The following is a 23,800-nucleotide window of genomic DNA, read 5'->3' as shown; positions in this document are numbered from 1 at the left end:
ACTTTGCAGTAATTGAAAAGGACATGCTGCTTTTCTCTTCTCCATTATCAGCGGACCCTGATAATGCTCCTCCACGGCTTCAGTTGGAGCTCATTGAGCTGCAGTGTGACTATGAGTGCCGCGGAAAACACCAGCAGTGTTCTCTTGTTGACTTTTACCGGCAGCTAGACAAAGGCAGGTTTCCTGAAATGCGATCATTTGCTAAGAAAATGCTGAGCTTATTCGGCTCCACATATTTGTGTGAGCAAACATTCTCAGTCATGAACTTAAACAAGAACCGATTGAGGTCAAAGATGAGTGACTCCCACTTGCGTGACATTTTACGCATTTCAACCACTGCCATCAAGCCGGACCTGGTCTCTTTACTAAAATCTAGATCTCAGTATCACCCTTCTCATTAATATCACGTGTTCACACAGCAAAAAGCCTAAATCTCATTAATGCAATGCACTAAAGCAAACTAAAGCAAGCATAGTTTACTATATTTACTGTACATCTGAGTTTATTTCTTGTGGTGGCAAGTGACTTTCCCAGTTGTGGGATTTATAAGGTAGTTGGCTTCCTGAAAGATCTTGTAAAAGGCAAGAGCAAAATTCACTTGTTTTGAAATTTAATGATAACAGACCACTTTGCATTACTTAAAACGACTGATTAAAATGTTCATGAGGCAAATATGGAAATGTAAGGTATTCTTTACAGTTTGTTAAATTTTATCTGACTCTCCAGATATGAATGAAAGGCAGAAATGTGTTTAAAGTTGTTCATGCCTGCCTGAGTGGCTTATATTTGGTTATATTGCCATTTGAAAAATAAAGGTAATTGTGACAATAAAAATTGTTTTATAACAGTGTGTATTTTAATGTAACTTTTGTGGTGAAAAAAATATCAGAAGGAACTATTGGCCCCCGTGCATCTTCACTTTATCAAATTTGGCCCTCTTTGCAAAAAGTTTGGACACCCCTGGTTTAAATGATGGTTTATCATATAAGAAGGAAAATTCAGTGTTTTTCAAGAGAATGGATTTCAGCTGTGGTGTTATTTTAAAATACATTGAGCATCTGAATCATTATAGAGACACAGACATCAATAATCAGCGTATCTATCTCAACAGTGGTTAGAGATTTTTTTTTTGTTTTTTTTTTTTTGCTGCAGTGCATGTTAAGACAATCATACGACATTTATCCATAGTTCTCAGCATGCACAGTGGGGAGAAAAAAAAAACGTCTGTGTCTTATGTCTGTGGGTTTCAAGTGTTTTAGATGCTCAATGTGTTTTATGATCTGATAAAAGTATTGGTGAGCTCCATTTTCTTAACACAGTGCTCCTTTTGTGATACAACATTATTTAAACTTAATAGGTCAAAACCAATTTTACTGATTTGACCAGTGACAAAACCACCACAGCGTCAATTATCCAATGCACAACTGCTCTCTTTATACAACACATTTTTTGGCAAACAAAGAGAAACTAACATTAAAATCGAGTCAGAGTCCAAGTAAAGCAGCTACTGTTCTCCTCAATGGTGACAGCTTAAATACAAAAAGTGTACAAGTACAGAGGATGCGTGAAACTTCCCGGATGTGTGATTAAATGTGTAAAAATACATTCATGTTAACTGTTATTTTAATGTGAAAAATAGATTTATCGTCTGGTTTTTCTTCATCTGAACACATTTAACTCACATTTAACTGCAATTTTTACACTCCTCCATAAAATATATAGCAGATGTGACTGTATGGGCTGCTTTTCATTGTACTTGTGAAATGAAAAAAATATTGAATGTTGCTCTCGATCCATGTTGGAACTTGCAGGCATTTGATAGACTTGTCCCTCACGCCTCATTTCTGTCGTCTGTTAGGTAAGCAGGCTGTGTGCACGCGAGCGATACACTTATTTAAATGTCTTATGATAATACTATGTAGGCACATTTATGCATACAGTTTTAAAACTTCTAAAACAGTTAAAACAGCCAAACAATGTATTTCCTCTGTAAAAACAATACAAAATGCACGTAGGTCTGTGTTTTTGCGTATTTATTTGTTTATAATATATAGCGTGGATTATAATATAATAAACAGAAAGATTAACTCTTTGTCGTGGAGCATATTTCTAAAAAAATAAGCTTGATAAGTTGTCTGTAGCAGGGTGGTGCTGACGTCACAGGCGAGCGCCCCGAGGGCACTGTAGTCTGTTTATAGCCTAATGTTAGCTTTTTAGTTCTTGCATATGCATTTAAGATTTTATTGAGGGAACCAGTTTTATGCTAGCAGCCGATTCGCCTACAAGGCGACGTCATAGTTCCTCCACTCAATAGAGTGGAGGAACTATGACGTCAATTTTTATGCAAAAACCCAGAAGAGAGTTAGCATTTTAGCACTTCCTATTCTCTCGTCCCAAAGTCAATGTTTTTTTTTCAATGAGATTTCAGTAAAATCGCTTAAATAAGGTTCGTGACTTACACAAACTCAAGATACTTTGAAGTTTTATTCTACGACATAAAACACATCAGTTACAGCACACTTTTGAATTTTTAAATCGGTTATGCTTCTTTAAAAAGACGGTTGATATCAAGTTTCTAAACAGGACAACAGGCGGTGTCGGAGACGTTATACGTCATCGAACTGATCTGGTCTGGAGCGCAGCTCGCTTGTGTTGGGCATTTAAATTTGTCTGTTATTTAGGTATTTTCATGAACAGTATTTTATAGTATGTAGTATTTTTCTAATTGGGAATTCAGATTGTGTGTAATGCATTTACTTGTAAAGGCTGTCGAGACAGATTCATTTGTTGATCATTTATTTTAATCAACCATATTATGAAGATACTGCTCACCAGTGCAGCCTGTCTCTTTCCTGCTCTCAGTAATGCAAATGCGTGAATAAATGTGTAGAAATACATGCATGTTAACTCATTTTAAGTCATTTTAACGTAATCAAGAGACTTTTTCATCTTTTTTTCTTCATCTGAACACATTTAACTCTGTAATAACTGCAATATTTACATTTCTTCTTAAAATGTATAGCAGACGTGACTGTATGGGCTGCTTTTCACTGTACTTCATGACAAAAAGGAAAATTGAATGTTGCTCTGAGCTCAGGCATTTGATAGACTTGTCCCTCACGCCTCATTTCTGTCGTCTGTTAAGGAAAGCAGGCTGTGTGCACGTGAGCGATACACTTATTTAAATATGTCTTATGATAATACTATGTAGGCAGATTTATACACACCATTTTAAAACTTTTAGAACCGTAAAGCAAAACAATGCATTTCCCATGTAAAAACGATCTAAAAGGCACATAGGTCTGTGTTTTTGCGTATTTATTTGTTTATAATATTTACCGTGGATTATAATATAATAAACAGAAAGATAAACTCTGTCATGGACATTTTTTTCTAAAAATAAGCTTGATAAGTTGTCTGTAGCAGGGTGGTGCTGACGTCACAAGCGAGCGCCCCGAGGGCACTGTAGTCCGTTTATAGCCTAATGTTAGCTTTCAGTTCTTGCGTTTGAATTTAAGATCCAAAAGTGCTAAATGTTGTATTTTCGTGTGAGGATTATCCAGCTGGACAAAACGTGTAAATGTAATGAACAGTGTTTGAACACAGAGCATATTATTTGCACTTTTTGAAAAGCCTATGGGAAAATTCTATAGGGATTTTCACGAGGGAACCAGTTTTATGCAAGCAGCCAATTAGCCTACAAAGTTCCTCCACTCTATTGAGAAACAGCCACCGACTTTTCTTCTTCTTTCGTTTTTATTTGGCGGATCGCACACGTTTTTGTACATTACCGCCACCTTCCTGTAACCTGATTCAGAATCTACTCTTTTCCCATAATAATCCCTTCCCCTAACCCAGTGAGAGACTTCGCATCCGCCAGAGCTGCTTCTCCAGGGGCCTCATGTATCAACGCTGCGTACGCACAAAAACTTTGCGTACGCCAGGTTTCACGCTCAGAATCGCTCACGTTTGGATTTACTAACAATGAACTGAACGTGGGAATGTGCGCACCTTCACGGCAGCTTTCTGGCAGGCGTACGCACATTTTTTGTGCGTGTCTGTTTTATTTCCATTGGCGACTCCTAGAGGCAGTTGTGTTAAATTCTTCTCTACAAAGTGTCTGAGCCTTGCAATGGCAGCTGTATGAGACGGGTTCATATAGTAGGTATGTAAGATTTCCATACCATACAGTTGACCAGCTAAACATTAAAGCACAATTTGCAGCGGTCGCCTGTTTTCCCAATGTAATCTGAGCTATCTACTGCACGCACATTGCTATAAAGACACTATCTGAAGATAAATTTGCATGCGTGAATCAGAAACATTTCCATTCAATAAATGTGCAAATAAAATATGATGCACAAACTTATTAATGATTCCTACTTGTCTTTCTCGTGATAAATAGTGGGCAAAATCTGATATGTAGCGGGAAAAAAAAGAAGAAAGAATTCATCAGACGCTGGATTCGAACCGAGTTTGTGCTCGAACGAGTCAGTATATGATCATATGCTTCTTATGAGGTGCGCCACTGAGACTGCTAAGGATACTGCTACAGTTTACAGATATAAACCACACTATTTCTTTTTTAAATGCACTCAGTGCGATGTTCAGACCCAACTGTGTTAACCGTATCAGCTAAACTCTCCCACTCTATTTTTTTCTTTTGTTGTTAATTCTGGAGAACAAACTTGCAAATAACACCGCTTTTCTCCGTTCTACCTCTGAAAGCACCTCCAATTCACATTCTGTTCAAAGTTTCTCTTTTTGTTTGATTTTGCCGTTGCTTTTTCGTTGGGTTTTGCCATTAGCATAGTCATTAGCATATTCATACGGGGGAGGAGGCAGGGAGGGGTTTTGTGCTCGTGCATGTTGCGCTCAGTTTCACGTTCATTCGGATGTACAAAAGAATATGCGTGAGATTCGGCGTACGCAGTGTTTCATACATCTGAATTTTTTTCTGCGTACGCACATTTACAGCTTTGTGCGTACGCAATGTTTTAGTAAGATTTCCACGCAAGTCTTCGTACATGAGGCCCCAGCTCTTCTGACTTCTCCTCCCACTATGTCAGGATCAGAAAATAACTCCCTCTATCCCTACCTTAAACTTAATAAATTTACATTCAAATAATTCTAATAATCATATCTTATTAATCAGTCCTGTGTCTTTTAAACATCTAAACAATGCAGTGTACTTGTGTCTCTATACCTCAGGATTTAATAAAAATTTCAATGTAAACTCATAATCTCTTTCTTTCTTGACTTCTTCCAATAACTCTCTTCTTTCTTCATTTTACCACTCACAATGCATAATCACATGTTCAACAGATTCATTTTACCCGCACTCACATAGACCTGTTCTGTGCTTTGCCATTAACTTCATTGAACTGATTATATATTCTCCTCCTTCCTTTTTCCTCTCGAGTGCCTCCCTTTACCCACTTGTGGCTAGATATTATACATTTGCTTTCCATTCTTTCCTGCTTCCCATTGGTACTGCCATTTCCCCATTATTTGTTTCCTTATAATTGCTTTAACTTTACTTCAACTGTAAGTCACTTCCATACCTATATTATCTTCCAGCTTGCTTTGCCATTTTATCTGCTGCTTCATTTCCTTTTAATGCCGCATGAGCTGGCACCCACGTGGACATTACCTTTACTCTCTCCTTTTAATTTATACAACTCTTGTAATATATCAATAACTAAATATTGCCTACAGTCTGAGTGTTTTGCTTCAATGCTTAAGAGCAGAACTACAATCTGAGCAAACTAAAAATTCCTTAATTTCTGTGATTTCCTTCATTTCTGTGAATTTGGGTGATCTCACCTCTGCCACGTCAGTTTTATCTGCCTGTTAACTTGAAGTTAAAGCCTGGATGAATCAAAATTTCCTCAAATTAAACAGTTCTAAAACAGAGGTTCTATTAATTGGCACTCCTACCAGTATTAACCAGTGTAATAATCTTAAACTGTCTGTTGGTGATCTTTAAGTGTCGCCCTCTACACAGTTACGCAATCTTTGGGGTGCTTTTTGATGCACAGCTTAGTTTTAACTCACATTTCAAACACTTGACTAAAATAGTCTTCTTTCACCTACATAACATTGTCACATCTGTCAGTGACCACCTGAGGGCCCTGTAGTTCAATGGACAGAGTGAAACTACAGCGCCCATAAAGACTACATTTCCATACATTCTTTCGCGCACACACCCGGTCTGTCACTTACATTGATTTACTACCACAGCTGTCTCCATTCTCCGTGATTACCAGGACTATATAATCAGTCATTCAACCACTGTTTGTCATCGCGTCGTTTGTCTTTCTTGTAACCTGTAAGTCTGTTTTTCCTAGTTGTTGTTTCTGATCTCACTGTGTATCTTGCTATAGTCTTGTTCATGTTTATCTGTCTTAGTTTCTTGTTTTGTTGTTTATTTGTTACTTTGCACTTTAATATTTTTGGATTTTTATTCACTGTTTTTGAACTTTAATATATTAAAATCAGAACTTGAATCCGTTATCTTTTGGTTTCTGTTTTTGTTATTGTATTGATCACACCTAACGTGACAAACATTGCGTGGATTAGACCTTTTTTTATCACGGCCTGATGTGGAAAGGCTTATTCATGCCTTTATCACATCACATTTTGACTTCTGTAACTCCCTCTTCGGGGGCCTACCAGCAAGCTCTCTGAGACGTTTACAGTATTTTCAAAATTCTGCTGTACGCGTTTTAACATCATCATATCACTTCTGTACTTCAGCAACTTCACTGGCTTCCTGTTAAATCACGTATTGATTTTAAGACTCTGGTTTTAAAAATACAAAGCAGTGCATGGGCTAGCACCTGACTACATTTGTGACTTAGTAACTCTGGCCACTTCCACCCGCAGTCTTCGTTTCTCATCTGCAATCTTGCTGTTTCAGCCACGCTGTAAACTGAAGACTAATAGTGGTCGTGCTTTTTTTTTTTTGTACAGTGCGCCTAAGCTATGGAATGGCCTACCCACCAGCATCAGGAATGTGGTTTCTCTGGATTGTTTTAAGAAACTTCTTAAGACTCCCCTTTTTACCGTTGCTTTTAATTTAGATTGATTATTTTTGTCATTTTATCATCCAGTTGTATTGAATCTTTCATATTTTACTGCAGTCTTTTTATTCTATTTTATTTTCTGACTGTTTTTTTTAATTCTGCTTTGTTTGCCTTGTATGCCTGTTAGCGCTTTAGGACTGAGAATTCCTGCATCTTTCATCCATTGTAATGCTAAACTTATTGCCAGCATTACCCCTGTAGATACTGATAATTTGTTTGAAATCCTTATATATTTTTTCTATATTAAACTTTGGAATTACATTTGCTATTTCTGGTCATTATCTGGATTTTCGATGCTTCTAAAAAAAAAAAAAAAAAAAAAAAAAAAAAAACGGGTACCATCTCTCCGTATTTTTCCATTTAAATTTTCCCTTGCTTATATTTCATGTAGTACTCTTATGCCCTTTAATAACTTGAAACCCCATTTAAATGACCACTCTTCAACCTTATATAATGTCTCTTGCATTGTCCTCATAATATAATATATATTTTTTTCCCCTTAACCAAAAGCTCCATCATCTACAAACAAACACCTACTTATCCCCCATCTACTTTCTCAAATACATCATTAATCATTATAATGAAAAGCTCATATGGACTTTTGTGAACATTTAAAATAGTCAAACATGTAAGCAATGAGCAAAGCTGCTGCTGCTTCTCTTCTGCTTCTGTATATTAACAGCTGGTGTTCATCATTAGTGCTCAATCATTACTTAATCCCTTCATTATTTCATTAACTTTAACTGCTGTTGAGCAAATTTTACTCTATTGAGAGAGGGACCAAATATTCTCTAAAATTAGTACATTTTTCTCTGAGGATTTTGCTGTGTGACTTATTTTCCATATCACCCTAATGTATTAAACCCTCTTATCCCCCAAAAATTGCTCTTATAAATAAAATTTTAAAACAAAAAAATGACATTAATTTTGCATCAAAAAAGCATTTTAATATAGGTAGAGGTGTCTGCAACTTTTGCGAAGCATCAAATCACCGTCATATTAGTTGTCAAAACACATGCATGACTGCAGAAATTATTCCTTTTAAAAAAAACTGTCAAATATTATGCATGTTTATTATCATACACAAATACGGTGTGAACACACAGTAATGAACTTTAAAGTCGTTTATCCGTTTTCTTACACTAAACCAAAAAATTATGATTAAGCCAAAATCTCGCTTTTTGTAAGCAAACAATAAATGGAAAAACTATCATTTTCTTACTTTTCCCTTTTTTGTTTGTAAACGAATATGGAATGGACGCAATTGATTATATCCAAATCCAGCTTAGTCCAAGTTAAAGAACAGGCCCCGGGGCCCGGTTTTTCAAAAGGGTTAATCCGGATCAAGTTAATCCGGATTTAGTAATACTGTTTTTTCGATCTGTGATCACATAATCCGGCTTACTTTTTGAGCCAGTTTTTCAAAGCAACATTGGATTGGATCAATCTGATCCAGATAGGAACTTTCAGGATTACTAAATCTGGATTACTAGTGCTCAATCACAATGTAGATAGATAGGCCTGTGTACAGAGCAACAAATATAATAGCCAGTGTGGGGTCAATATAACTTTATTTTTATTTGAAATGAAAACTAAGAAAATTTAATAAATAATATTATAATAATAAAAACAAGAAAAACCCCACCCCCTTCCAGCAGTGCGCTCATCTGAGACCTACAACACTGTACGTTGAGGATATTTATAATAAGTTTCAAATATAGATGTAAATAAAAAAAAGACTTAATGTTAAAAACTCCACAATAATTTCACACTTCCTCATCTGATGTGGAGAGGCCAGCTTGCCTTGGTTTGGTGCAGTTTGGTCAAAGTCAGTTGTTCCTCTGCCAGATGAAGCTGTGCTTCTGCTCTTTCAGTCTCTTTTTGCAATTGTTGAAAGAGATTTCTAAAATCAGGGATTGTCATTCTTTGCAAAAAATTTTTTTTGGTTATTCTGTAATCATTACATGCATCACTAATAAATATACTAAAAAGAAAAATATTTTCCATTGTGATGAATATATATATATATATATCAATTAGTGACAGAAAAAAAATGATTGATTTTGGTCAATTTTGACAGCTGTTTGGGGGATTATTTTATGAGGCCAAACTCTTTCTACTTTGCTGTAGGCCTATACTGAAGGGCTGAATACGTTAAAGCCTATAGTCAAATCCACCCTTCTGATGGGATCAGTTTAATCCAGGATTTTTGGATCAAAGTGATCAGAATCTTACTAAAAAGGTCTGAAAAACCCAAACTAAAGGTTTGATCCGGATCAAAACCAAGATTGGATTAAGTGATCTAATCCGATTATGTAATTCGTTTTTCCTTTTGAAAAACCCATTTTCAAGATTTGATACAATCCCTTATCCAAAATCCTAGTGGATTACTTTTTGAAAAACCGGGCCCTGGAGATCTACCATCCTGCATATTTCAGTAGCAACCCATATCAAACACACCTGCTTGCAATAATAAAGAGGTGCAGGACCTGTTCAGGTCCTATTTAATTGGTTTAGGTGTGTTTGATCTGGGCTAGGGCTGAACTCTGCAGGAACAATCTTCAGCAACAGGGTTGAGCACTCCTGTTTTAATTGTTCATTTATTTATCTTTTAATTTGCTTTTCAGTAAAAAGCTCTACCTAACAAAATAAGCAATGGAATTAGTGGGTGATCGGGACCGGGGCTGGTGCAATGGGCATTTATTGGGTCCTTGCAGCTGGGTGGGGTGAGATCTATGCCTAGAAATGGTACTGTGCACTCACACACAGACCGGTTCATTTTTTTGCATTTTTGTGGCTCTTTTAAGACGGCAATCCGCCATTTACAAAATGCAAATTGTAAAAACCTAAAAAAAAAAAAAAAGTGTAGTGTTTAAATGCTAAAAGTGTAGCTTATGCCGGACATTTCTCTCTATGGCAGTGTTAGTTCTTTGCTATGACTCTGGCCTACACACACTGTCTTTCTGAGGTGGAACGAGTGTTGACATTAACGTTACACAGCAAACTTACCCCAGATAAGTGAGTGTCAGCCCAGGAGGTTTCTTATCTACCAGAGCTGGACTTGCTTCTTCCTCAGCCAATTCTTCACCTGCAATCAAAGGTAGCCAGACAAGTGATGTATAGAGGGTGAAACAAAAATTAAAAGTTCAAAACAGCAGTAGGGATATAGCCTAGCTCAATGGATTAGATAAAACTAGTGATACAAGATGTTTTGAGTACATTTTGTTGTAAAGCAGTATGATGGGTATGTTCCCTCTAAAAAAAAAAAAAAAAAAAAAAAAAAAAAGAATTGTAAAAAAAAATGGGGAAGAATAAAAACAACAAATTCACACAATGGTGTTCCAAACACAAACAACACCCCTGCAACAAGCAAGAAAGTCACTCGAGCATGCTCTCTAGGTCTAGTACTCAATGAGCTTGGTCATTCAGAGAAAAAGATGCTAGTCCTATGTGAGCCGATCAAGACAAGTACAATTCACTCCAGAGCCAAATGGAGCTCCAGATTCCTTTTGCTGCACTTCCTCCTCACTGGGAGTTGAGGTTTTAGGGGTGGTGTCGGTGTACATGTTAAATCAGCATGCATGCATCTCTTCTACAAGCACCTTCTCTATTAAGGGCCAGCACAGGCTTGTTAGTAGGGTTAGCTATAACGAAATTCTATATAGCAGAACACATTTACCTGTTTGGTGTACATCCTGTCCCATTTGCTGCAATTAGAAAAAACAGCATGTTAAACCTCTGAGTGTGCGTGCTTGTGTGTACTTCAAACATTGATTGAAACAGCATTTTTGTGTGGCTCATTCATCATTGCAGGAAGGCCAAATAAACTCCACAACTACATCAAATAACCATTTGAAAACTTCCTGCTTTGGCCATAACTTTGTAATTTGTGACTGTGGCTCTCTGCTTCAGTCTTTCAGTCTCTGCTCATCTGACATCTAAAGCTTGCTTTTGTTCTAAAGCAACATCCCTCAGGGGTGAGCAGGCAGAATCAGCTCATTTGCAGTTAGATCATAGGTGTACACAGCTAAAATTCCATCTGGTCCGAAAGTGTTCATTTTTAACAGGGTAAAATAAATGATCTGATGGGTACTTTGACCTGTAACTTCACAAAGATAAAAAGTGGAAGTTAATATTTTCAAGACATAAATGCAAATTCAAACGCTGTTTTCATAGATAACTTGATTGAATTTGTATGATTTTGAAAAATGTTGTTGAATGTTCAGAAATATTAGAAGATTTCTTGAAGACACAAAATGCACTTGCAAGATGTCTTTTTTTTTCTTTATTTAAAGTTTGTGCCAACACTGGCGGGTGCTCTGGGGAAGGAGCCGTCACTGGCGGGTGCTCTGGGGATGGAGCCATCACTAGGGGTTGCTCTGGGGCTGGAGGAGTCACTGGCTGGCATTCCTGGGGTTAGTGCTGAAACTGGTAGATGCTCTGGGGCTGGTACTGAATTTTTAATCAGTTCACTGGACTATTCCGTCATTAATTACTCACATTCACATTCATTCCAGGTTGCATTCGGGGTATACAGTGCACTGTGCTTGTGAGCATGTGCTCTAAACAAAGGTCTCAGGGGTTTGGAATGGCATGAGGGTGAGTAATTAAAGACAGAATTTACATTTTTGAGTGAACTATTGCTTTAAAATGTCTGAAACACTTCTAAGCCATTCAGTGCTTAAAATGTGTTCCAGACTGGGTTGCTTCTCACTTTGGCAAGCAGCAATACATTTCTTCAGTTCTGGATGCATTTTAGAAACAAAGTTGGTTAGTCAAGGCCACACACAGTTCACATGTATAAAAACAGCTTCTAAAAGACGTTAATCAAACGTAAGGCAAGCCTTATATACAGATATGTTGTAGTTTTATAGATGCAATATACAGAGAACTTGCTGTATGTACTGAATGTTATTGTCATTGTGTTGTTAGTGTCATTATCTCACCTTCAGGTATGCAGACACGGATTGCTATGTATTCCAAAAGTTTACCAACAAATTCCACTGTTTTTTGAAGAGCATGTCGTAAGCATGTTGTGTATGTCTGGTGTGGATGCACTTCTGGTTCTGTAAGAAAAACAGTTGAGGTTAGTAAACAGCAGTGAAGCACACTCAAGAGAAAGCTAAACTCTTAATTGCATTAGTTTGTGTACTAGAGGTTTGCTAGTCTCTCTCTGACATTTAAGCTTTTGTCTACTTACAGTAGATGTCTGTCAAACTGTGAAAAAACAAAGAGCAAAGAAATACTTACCCCTGATTTGTAGTCCTTGTCCAAAGTCAATAAGCTTGATCTGCATCAAAGCTGTATTGATTAAGACATTGCTAGTGTGCATGTCATTATGGCTAACCCCATGATTTATGCACTCTTGAGCACACCGGACAACCTGCACCATCAAACTCTTGCCAACACTATCCTCCAAGTGTCCACAGCGGCTAAGAAAACGCCCTATTGGTTCACAGGGCTCTGGATACTCCATGACCAGATGAAAGTGCGTTTCCTCCTGAAACCACTCAAAGAGGCGCACAGTGTAGGTGCTTGGAGGTGCCATGAGCATATTCAATAGCATCACTTCTTTGGGGGGTCCTCTGCGATCGCCAGGCTGGGGAAAAAATATAATTGAAAGTCTTATAATCTTATTTCAATATAATTTGTATTCAGAGTCATATACTAATATGCATTGTTTTCAGTCTTACGTCATCCTTTGGCTTTTTAGACTTGATGAATTTGATGGCAACCTGTGGATGAAAAGATGGTGAACATAAGTTAGCTTCTTGCAAAAACATTCCTTGTTTTATTGTGAGCACAGGTCTATTTTGATCTGCAGTCACTGTACTGAAAAAAGAAAACAGAGAAGTGTAGAAGAGGTTTACCTTCTGCTGATCGGACTTTCGTACTCCTATTTTGACGATGCCAAAGCGTCCTCGTCCCAGCTCTCTCCCCATATCATACTTGTCCGTCACTGAAAGATAAAAGACATGTTCATTTAAGATTAATGTTATGCCTGAACAAACAGAATAAGTAATGTAAGAGATGTAAAAGAGAGTTATTCTTTATTTGGGTGCCTTTGTGTTTATTTACTTTGTAAATGACGCATGTGTTGAGTGTTTTAATCGTTACAGAAATCATCAGCTATTATTTAAAACCATCTAAAAACACAATCCACTTTGCTTAGTACTTTACAAGCTGTGCAGATTGCACATATGGCTTTAGAAGAAAATAGAATCAAAATACTGTTAAAAGACACCAATAAAAATAAAGTCAATGTTTCAGATGTACCTAATCCAGGTGATCGATGGATTGGCCTTGAATCTGATTCAGCCTGTGTGGGCTGCAGCTCTGATGGGCCTGGAACCGGCTCAGTCTCCTCATTTCTTGTCAAACCTGGTGCAGAGTTTTTGAGGATGATTATCTGTACATTTCACAATACATTCTTATATAATATAATTAATATAAAGTTATGCTTGTATAACATTAATATAAACACTTTAAAATAACTTAAACATGTATACAGCTTTAGTAAAAAATACAATTAAGACATCACACCTTTTGAGCCGTTGCAGTTTCTCTCAGAAAGACATTGCAAACCTTCAGTCTTTTTTTACAGTTAAAAATAAAACTTTACTCTACAAACTAGTGCTGGACAATAATGTATTATTAAAATAAATTATGATATATTTTTTTTCAGTAACAGTGATTTGACTTCTAAACAAATTTCCAATATTTTGATACAGTAGACTGCAGCCACCATTGGTTGGTTATTGCTCAAGGGCAGTAAAATAATTTATTGTTTTAATAAAAAATATAATTTTGTAAGACTTTAAATTTAACTAGCCAGAAATACAGTTTATGAATCAAAATAGTTGATTTCTCTTTTAGAAAAACAATAATTACAATATTAAGTAAAGAAGATGTTTATTATCTACTGTAAATCTATCGAAAATAAAATTTGTTAAATAATTTATTTAGTCGGCTTTAAAGCTTTTTATCCCTCAGGTTGTAGATGTTCAAATAATTTTCTCCGCCAAATATTGTCCTATCCTAACAAACCGTACATCGAATGGAAAGAGTGAAACCAGAATGCTGGACAGAGTGACACGGCATTAACCGATTTCGGCTCATTTTCTCAACCTAAAATTAAGTGCATCCCTACAATTTAGCTTTAATCTAATTAAACACACCTGATCAAACTAATTAAGTCTTTCAGACTAGTTTGAAACCTATAGGTAGGTGTGTTGGAGCAGGGTTGTAACAAAAATTCTGGCTCTGAGTTTGATACAGCTGCTCTAATACTGATCTATATGATCACACAGATGATGTTATTGATGATAACAGATGAAAAGCTAACATTCTGCGGTTATAGTGTTTTGTATAAACTGTAGTACTAGTGCAAAAACTTTTCTGCCAATACACGTTTTCCACCTTGTTGACAAACCCAACTTTGCGGATAGTGAGAATGCACATTAATGTGTAGACAACTAATGAATGTCTATATTTTCCCCAAAATGTAAAGTCCAGCTACTCCCAGCAAACATTGACTGAGACCATGAGAAAATACATTAAAGACAAACTTTTACTGCAATATTCTCCAGATTGTGAAATGTATTTTTCTACATTTTTTGTGCGCCCACTTACACTAGTTTAATGTGCAGACAACTTCAAAAGATGAAAACCGTTCTCCAGAATGCAGGCACGAAAAATAATCATCATTTGATTTCTGTTTTAAAATGTCCGACTGTGTGTGTTTTTTTTTTTTTCAGATTTAATTTGAACTATTGTACTTATAGATATTTTGTGTACATGTACAATGAATGACATACACTAAAACTGTTGCACGTAATGTATGTCCTCTCATGCACAACAGCATTGGCACTACTGTAAATTACACTATAGTATGTGGTCCGGCATCTTAACATAAGCGAATAGCACATTTTATTTGATAATTAGGTAGATAAAGTATATTGTACAAGATAAAATAATGTACCTTTGTACAATCAGAAATAACTTGTCTTCAGTGTAAATATACACCCATACAGCATCTTGATGCATCTAAATTATATTAACTATTAGTGTAAATAGCATCTATTTTCAATTACCACTCCATTTCCACTTAAAAAATGAATACTTCTGTTGCTGTTAACTTACTGTAAATGCAAATAGACATTGCCTTTATTTCTATTTAATCTTAATAATTTATATAGGCTTTTGGTTGTTGCTCATAGCTTTATCCTGGCTGAAGCAGTGTTTTTATTTCAGTCCATTGGAATAACCGGCCAAATCTGAGGGTTTTATCTTTGTTTAATGGTTTATCTATGTTAAATGAATGTTTCTTCATATAGAATTTTGACTAACTGCATCTGTTTAATGTTTGTCTCTTTTTCTCATATTTAATTTGTGTTGTCACTTTATGTACACTGAAACTTCGGTAGCCAAAACAATTTCCTTGTGTGTGTCAAGAACACTTGGCAACAAAACTGATTCTGATTCTTGTTTGTACGCGGATTCAAAAAAAGGTGAACAAATATTTGTACTGGTTTTATTTCTAAAATAATACAGAGCAATAAAGGGAGAGGTTTTAACTTTTTCCTTTGTGAGCATTTTTGGCAGTTTTTCTAAGGTTTTTAAAAATTGTTTATATCTAGATCAGAATTATATAATATTGATGGTCATTTCATCCAGCCCCACTACAAAATATGCAGAGTCCACATTTGGCTCAAGGCAGGTAATTAAATCACTTTTCTACAACATGGATGGAAAAAATCTGTTCCAAACGTACCTGAGACATTCGATGGCTCAACTGACATCGTTGAAGCAAATTCAGTCAACGGTCCTTCGGTCATTGATGGCCCTGGAACGGGCTCGATGTCCTGAATTTCTGTCAAAACTGTAAACAGATGCACAATGTGGTTATCTGTACATTATGGAACATTCATAGTATAAAGACATTAAAAAACATTAACACAATATTAGTTATCGATCATACTTTCATAAGCAATTTCAGCTTCTCTAAACCGTAATATCCTGAGCTGGAAGACTATATTTTTCTAGTTTATTAAGTACTTCAACTCAAATGATGAAATCTTGGAAAAAATAACTATTTATCGGGCACAGTTACTACCCTGAAATGGCACCGAGGAGTGGGAATGACCCAATTAACGTTAGGCCTAAATTATATCGAGCAAAAGAATCAAATGATTTAAAGGTGTAATATACTACTTCAAATACCTGTAATTCCTCCAACTGACGTTGAAGCTGGTCCGGCGATCGGAGGTGTGTTTGCCGAAGAATCCATAAGTGGAAAATTTTCAAAAAAAACAAGTTTAAAGATTCAACTGTGCTGTAAAAATCTCTGGAGGTCTGTCGATATGCAATAGACGACCACTTCTCTCGCGAGTTCAATATCAACTGAGGAAATGGCTTCGCGCGGCCGAATTTATGGAGCGCTGGAGCTGACGTCACGGCTTTTAGAACGAGGCGCTAAACCCGAGACTAATGTTTATATTTGATTCTCACGAGAAAATAAAAGTCACATTTCTGTGTTAAATCTCTCCCGCTTTAGGCAAGTTTTACACAAACAAATTGACCGAAAGGATATGGCCAATATCTTCCTTTTCCAGGCTCATTTAAAGATTTATTTTAAAACCCTTAAAGGACTTTCGACGTTACGATGCGAGTGTCATAATTGCAATACTTTGTTATAGTTTGATTGTTAAATATACAGCACAAAGTAATACATTCTAAAATAATTTTTAATAATTTATTTGACAATGTTATATGATGTTCATCATAATTTAAAAACAATAATAAAAACGCGTATTTGCAGAACATCAAGCCAAGGTCTGTGGGAGGTCTGGAAAATATATTTCTGTAGGAAAAATAAATATAATTATTATTTTTAAGTATTAATTAACTCCATATTAGTCTATGCCATTTTCAATTCATGCAGCAGCAGGAATGAAGGAAATTTTTCAGTCAGCAGGCTAAAATTCTTAATATTTATTATATAGTATTGACAATAGCATTGTACTAAAGTTGTTCTCATTTCAGAATTCAGCATTTAAATAATTGAAAATTAATAAATAATAATAAATATTCATCTCTCCGCCAAAACGGTTACCATGGTGAAGTCTAGACAGGATACAGCTGCGTATACGCACATCAATATAGCATTTTTGTAACACTGTAAAACAATGAATAATATTTTTACAGTACTGTGGTGGTTGGGTTTAGGGTTGGGATAGGTGTAGATGTTAATAAAATATAATTTACTGGGTAATTTAATAAATAACAAATAATTCTCGTTAACTTCCGGCCACAACCGTCTGTGATCTTCCAACAACCGTTAACCACGGGAGAATGGAGAGAAAGCAACAGGTGGACAAATGGCGCGCAAAAATAAAGTGTTTGAGGAAGAAAAGAAGCGAAATGGTGCTGAATTATCTAAGATTATCTGTCCAGGGCTTCATGTACAGGTCAGTTGTTCATGTGTAAATAGGCCTACTGTAGTTTTTCTTCTCCTTGTAGCGCTATAACCATCCAACATTTAGCTAACATCAGCTAGTGTGCAGCAGCGCCCATACTATCATCACATAAATGTTACACGCTAACATTATTAATTGTAAAGTTACATGAGTGTTTAAAGACAGATAAGATATTCACGGAAGGTATAAAGCAGGGGAATGGAGCTGTAGTGTGTAATATGTTAATGACAAATGTAATAGAGCAATTCCGTGCAAATGTCAACCTTGCCATGAAAAAAAATTAGTTTTCAACAAAAAACAAAACAGAAAATAAGTTTCTGTAAGCAAGTATTTTACAGCACCTTAGAAGTACACAAAAATACATCTGTCAATGTTTTCAAACTATTATATTTGATTTACCAAAATCACGCTCACAAGTGGCAATTTCCCTTAAAAATGTGAATATATATATATATATATATATATATATATATATATATATATATATATATATATGTATATAATTTTCGTTTTATAGAGAGCCAACTCTTAATCTTTTGATTATCATTGTTTCTTTTTTGGGTTGTGCAGTTTAATTCACATAATTTCTACAAATGATGCTGTATACTGTAAACTCACAGATTTTTTGTCACATCCATAGCACATGTTTATTTCCCTCATTTAAAGTGCAAACATGTTTACAGATTGATATTTTTCTGGTCATATAAAACTGTGGCGAGTTGCTCTGGAAAATATAAAGAAAAGTTTCAATATAATGTTAACATATGCTCTCTATGTGAATTTATGTTTTGTGTTTTTACTGCAAATGTCACATCCATAGCTGGAATTGCTCAATCACGTTTTATGATTTTCCTAAAAAAACAGCCTCATTATTATATAATAAACTAGTTTAGATGTTTTAGAAAACTTTGTTGGCCTATTTATGAGGTTTAAAGCTTGTAAAAGTTTTAGCACTAAGTTAGCTCTGTTGGTGCAGTAAACACACATCAGATACAGCCGGGGGCTGACATGCAGGCAGAGGCAAAATAAGAGCATTTGTCTTAATATATTGAGTAAAATGTATTGTTTTGCTAAATGTTGGCTTTAAGCTGTTTTTGATTGAGGTGTTGATCCTCAGGATGGATAAAGAGCTGATCGATACTGAAAGGAGACCAGCTGATGCTGAAGCCTTCAAGATGGAGCAGCTCTCAGAGGCAAAAAAAAGTGAGTAACACACTCGAGACCTTGTTTCAACCTGCCATTGTCAAGAATGGTCAGCTGAGATGCAGTATTGCTTATTACTTGTAAATGAATTGCAATGAAATTATTTTCTATGTGTGTATCTCTACATTTACTTTCATTGAAGCACTCAATTCACCTTATTCTCAGCTGTCGAGTGGGCGCTGCCATTTGAATCTTTTTGTCTCGCGACTTCCGGTCACATTCACTTCCATTCATTTTTTTGACGTTAACAACTGCTCGTTACGCTGTTTGATGTTGCAATTTAATATTTTCTTATTATATTATGCTACTTGGTCTGTGTAGTCATGCAAACATTTGTTTGTTGAGCAAGTAGTTTGGCCATTTTCTGCCGTTTATTATTCCTAGTCATTTCTCCCATAGGCGACTGAATCGAAAGTTCTAAGACAATCGCGAAAACAGGCGCACTTCCGCATTTTAGAATAAGGTCAATACAATCCAAAGGCATTACTAAATTAATGAATTTCCAGCAAGTGGGAAAATAATTCATGTGTTTATTATAATACAGTAAAGAATGAAGTGCTTGTGCTTTGATGCTCTTTTTGAGAACACTCCCTCTAACAGATGTGGAGGAGTTTGTGATTTTTTTTGTGGTCATTTAAACATAATAAGTTAAAAAAAGCTTTCTAACAAACTTTAGTCCTTTTCTAAACACAAACAAAACAGTCCACGCAGATCAGATAGTTTTCCACTGGATTTGGTTGAAAGCAGAACATTACAAAATGTTTTAAACCCTTTAATAAAATGAAGGGCAGCACAGTAGTGCTGTTGATAGCTCAATCGCCTCACAGCAAGAAGGTCGCTGGTTCGAGGCCCGGCTGGGTCAGTTGGCATTTCTGTGGGGAGTTTGCATGTTCTCCCGGTGTTTGCGTGTTAAACTGTTTTGCTCCGTTTTCCCCCACAAGTATAAAGACATGTGGTATAGGTGAACTGGGTAAGATAAATTGTCTGTAGTGTATGTGTGTGAATGAGTGTGTATGGATGTAAGTGGCTGGAAATAAAATAAAAAAAAATAAAAATAAAATGGGGTATGATAAGGATTTAGTTGTAAAATACGCGGCCGTCATAATTTAGGCCCTGTGTATTCCTAGAATTAAGATGACATTTTAATAAGGATCAAGATAGTAAGATATTTGGACAATCACAAGTGGACAACGCTAAATACTGTGGTAAACAGAGTGAAAGATTCTGAACTTGTCCTTGCTTCCCCCTTTCAGTAGTAGATCTCATTCTGTCAGTTTTCGCTGTACTCAAATGGCCTCCACAGTTACCAGATCCCAATCCAATAGATTGCCCTTGCGATGTGGTGAAACAAGAGATTCTCATCATAGATGTGCAGCTGAAAATCTGCAGCAACTGCGTGATGCTATCATGTCAATATAGACCAAAATCTCTGAGGAATATTTCCAGTATCTTGTTGAAACTATGCCAAGAAGGATTAAGGCAGTTCTGAAGGCAAAAGGGGGTCCAACCCAGTACTAGTAAGGTGTACCTAATAAAGTGGCCGGTGAGTGTATGTACGTGTGTTAAATATTTTAGCTGTAATTTATTTTATGGTATTATATACGGGCATATTAAATATTTATATGGGTGTCCAAGAACGACTTCAAATAATTTAAATTATTTTGTCTTTAATTGATAAAAATATTCCTATTAGATATTCAGGTAAAGTCTAAATTATTAATCCTCCTGAATATGATTTTTTCTTTTTCAAATATTTCCCAAATATTGTTTAACAAAGAAAGGCTTATTTCACAGTATTTTCTATATTTTTATTCTGGATAAAGTCTTATTTGTTTTATTTTGGCTAGAATAAGAACTGTTTTTATTTTTTCAACATTTCAATATTATTAGCACCCTTAAGCAATATATTTTTTGTCAATTGGCTACAGAACAAATCTTTTTTATACAATGACTTGCCTAGTTGCACTAAATTGCCTAGTTAACCTAATGAACCTAAAAAAGTCTTTAAATTGACCCTTAAGCTGAATACTAGTATCTTGAAAAATATAATATTCTTTAAAGAATAAGAAGTAAGAAATCTGTCTAAGACATTCATTCATTTTGCTTCGGCTTAGTCACTTATTTAACTGGGGTCACCACAGCAGAATGAACCCCTGTCTAAGAAATGATAATTAATATTTTCATAACTGTGCGAATAATACATTATAATGTTCAGACCATATTTTATGAATAAGTGTATCATAAGCAGACAAAATGCAGAATATATTAATCCCAAATAGGTGTTTATTGTCAGGGTTGTGATAACAGAAGTGACAGGTGAGTACAGCAATCATAACAACCTTTGAGGGAAAGCCTGATCAACTGATTGTTTTTTCTTTTTTTAATAGATCAATTAGTCTGGAAAGCAAACTCTGAGCAAAGATGAGGACGATGGTGGTGTTAGCCAGGAGCTGGTGAAACCTAGAGAAGGAAGACAAAGACCTGTAAGGAAATGTAGGAGACCTGGAGGGAATCGTGAAATCGGGATGTATTCCAGCAAGGCAAGGAAAGCATAGGTTTGAGTAATGCACACTGAAGGCTATACTGACTGACGAGAGTGCTAGAGTGATTAGTGATGAAGAATTCTGGTGATTGGGTTACTTTTGCTAAATGCAACATTTCGACATTTCACTGAGGTGTTGTATGGAGTTCACCCAAAATATCGCTATCAAAATAATAAATATTAAAAATAAAACTCAAATGTGATTAAATGATAACAGACCTTTCATTTTTGGGTGAATATCCTTTTAGCAAAAGGATCAGGCTATGAAGAGACTTTCAATAAGAATCTGCTCCTGATAATGGAAACAGTCTTTCATTGTGTTGAATTCAAGTCTTAGAATGTTTAAGCTGGCTGTGTAGTCTGTACCCAGGTTAAAGAGCCCATATTATACATGAAATAGGGTCATATCTTGGTTGTATGTCTTATTGTCTTATATGCATGCAAGGTCAAAAAACACTTTCATGGTCTTATAATCTGCATTTATTTTTACCTAATTATCCCAGCGACTCCTGTATGAATCGTCCAGTGATTCATTTGTTCCCAAACCCCTCCTTAGCGTGAAGCTAATCTGCGCTGATTGGACCGATGACAGCCTGTTGCGATTGTCAGAGAGTAAAATGCCCAACAGCTAATCAGCAATATAAAAGTAATCACAGTTCATACACGCTCGATAGTGTAGGCGTGGATTTTAGCTGCCAGTGGGTCAATGTAAATACAGACTATGGATTTGAAAATTCAGACGATTAACTATTTTATTGAGCAAAAACTCCAATAACTGTCGAGGAGATATCCTAGCTTTTCTCACTTTGCTCTTTTTACAGACACAAACACACATACACACATTGCCCTCGTCCGCGCACACACACACAAAAACACACACACACCTCCGGGCGACAACGCGCGCACGCACACACACAAACACACACACATACCTCCGGACGACAGCGCACGCACACACACACTTCCCTCGTCCACGGAGCTCCGTAAACAAAACAGCACACGTCGCGTTTTTAACGTGACTTTGCACGCGATAAGAAAATATATAGCCAATTAACCTGATACAGTACACGCGGTTACAAGTAATAAATCACAACTAAATACATTTGCAAGCTAGAGTCAACGAGGCAACAACTTTAATCGCACGAACTTACACTTGAGAAATGGAGGAAGAAACCCATCCTGACGTCCATCAGTAAGTTACTCTTTACTGATCCTTCCTTTAACAAACGCTGATGAAGTATTCTTTGTAGCATGTAGTTTGCTGAAGTTTCCAGTAGTTTCCAACTGCTTGGTTATTATGCTGAGGTTTCATCTTTGGGTAGAGACTCGATAATATCCATCTGCAGTGTGACTTCAATCGACCGGCATGTTTGTGTGCGTGTGTTTGTGGGTGTGTGTGTGTCTGCATTTCTGCTTCACAGGGCGGGGCCTCAGGTTTGAAATCTCCCGGGTTTGTGCGTGCACGTGAATAACTTGGTTTCGTTTGTACGTCATGGCGAAACACCTAATGAATCGGTATCAAGGCGACTCGTTTGAAGCACTATGAGTCGACTTTTTTATAGATGAATCAACCGTTTTAAACACTGTACTCTTACAGATTTAAGCCTTAGCTGGATACTTCACTTCACTTAGAGCTGTGTTACACACTACATGGAGGGGAATTTTCAAAAACCCATAATATGGGCTCTTTAATATGTGCATTTTGACACTGAATTCCCTCTATCTTTCTATGGAAAAAAGATGAATTCACAACATTTAAAAACATTAAATGAGCCACTTTAAAAAAACACAATTGACTGAAAAACCTGAAATTTCGCTTAGCCATAATACATAAGCTCATTCATAGACCCTCCTGTCAATAAGATTAGAAAAGTGGTGGGGAAAATGGACAGGTGTAAACAAAACATGGTGTAAACAAGAGTGTGTGTCTTTCGTCAGAGAATTCACATTCATATAAATGTATGACGCCAGAGAGTAATGAAAAGAACTGATGCCTGGGGAATTGATTCTGTCCTCTGTTCTTTTCAGTCAGGATAAAGAAAGTGTTGACGGCGCTGGCTGAAGCAGAGAAAAGGAAATGCATTGGAGAAGCAGAGGCCGGTTCCATTGAGGCTGTGGGTAAAGCTAAAGCAGAGAAGATGAGGCTCAAAGCTGAGGCCTATCAGCAGTACGGGGAGGCAGCAAAAACCACAAATGCCCTGGAGGCTCTGCCAAAGGTCTGTGGAACTCTGAGAAACAAATCAGACTGACATTTCACATGCACCCTTTTTCCTACTTTGTTTAAGGAGATAGAAGGGGGAATTGGACACATAAATTGTACAAGATAGTAAGTAGGGTTGTGACGGTGAGGAAATTTCCCCACCGGTTAATCGACACGTGACAACACCTGTAATACTGGTATCACCGTGGGAGTGGGCGTTTCTTCATTTCCTCTTTTTTTCTGCTTTTATATAGCTTATAAAATGCGTTTGTATAATACTTTCACTTTC

The 23,800-nt window shown here is 36.3% G+C and overlaps 3 protein-coding genes and 1 long non-coding RNA gene across 23 annotated transcripts in view; 2 read left to right on the top strand and 2 right to left on the bottom strand.

Annotated features, from left to right (window-relative positions):
* LOC137495622 (serine/threonine-protein kinase pim-1-like) overlaps positions 1-16,492 on the bottom strand; it is a 41,891-nt gene extending 25,399 nt beyond the window's left edge. For 3 of the 4 annotated variants that reach the window (XM_087254070.1, XM_087254069.1, XM_087254068.1), the window contains exons 1-9: positions 16,311-16,492; positions 15,862-15,969; positions 13,365-13,469; positions 12,959-13,047; positions 12,782-12,823; positions 12,339-12,687; positions 12,035-12,154; positions 10,768-10,795; positions 10,098-10,176 (exon numbers count right to left, since the gene is read on the bottom strand). In XM_087254070.1, coding sequence (XP_087110196.1) covers positions 10,173-10,176; positions 10,768-10,795; positions 12,035-12,154; positions 12,339-12,687; positions 12,782-12,823; positions 12,959-13,047; positions 13,365-13,469; positions 15,862-15,969; positions 16,311-16,377 — 912 coding nt within the window. In that variant the 5' untranslated portion in view covers positions 16,378-16,492 and the 3' untranslated portion in view covers positions 10,098-10,172. Of the gene's footprint in view, positions 1-10,097; positions 10,177-10,767; positions 11,833-12,034; positions 12,155-12,338; positions 12,688-12,781; positions 12,824-12,958; positions 13,048-13,364; positions 13,470-15,861; positions 15,970-16,310 lie in introns of those variants that run through there. The other variant, XM_087254067.1, reaches the window with a different exon arrangement.
* rufy3 (RUN and FYVE domain containing 3) overlaps positions 1-23,800 on the bottom strand; it is an 881,807-nt gene that overhangs the window by 166,927 nt on the left and 691,080 nt on the right. The window lies entirely within an intron of this gene.
* Positions 1-23,800, top strand: part of LOC148679708 (uncharacterized) — an 890,299-nt gene that overhangs the window by 570,084 nt on the left and 296,415 nt on the right. The window lies entirely within an intron of this gene.
* Positions 17,430-23,800, top strand: part of LOC137495521 (flotillin-2a-like) — a 31,158-nt gene continuing 24,787 nt past the window's right edge. For 16 of the 17 annotated variants that reach the window (XR_015491631.1, XR_015491626.1, XR_015491629.1 and 13 more), the window contains exons 1-4: positions 17,430-17,587; positions 18,655-18,769; positions 21,157-21,309; positions 23,340-23,527. Coding sequence is in view for 1 of the 17 variants with exons in the window: in XM_087254090.1 (XP_087110216.1) it covers positions 23,450-23,527 (78 nt within the window). In the remaining 16 variants the exon portion in view is untranslated. The remainder of the gene's footprint in view (positions 17,588-18,654; positions 18,770-21,156; positions 21,310-23,339; positions 23,528-23,800) is intronic. The other variant, XR_015491622.1, reaches the window with a different exon arrangement.

This window comes from Danio rerio, chromosome 5 (genome assembly GCF_052040795.2).
Source record: "Danio rerio strain M-AB ecotype USA chromosome 5, GRCz13ab, whole genome shotgun sequence".
NCBI classification, from domain to species: domain Eukaryota; kingdom Metazoa; phylum Chordata; class Actinopteri; order Cypriniformes; family Danionidae; genus Danio; species Danio rerio.
This window is presented reverse-complemented; position numbering and strand designations above follow the sequence as displayed.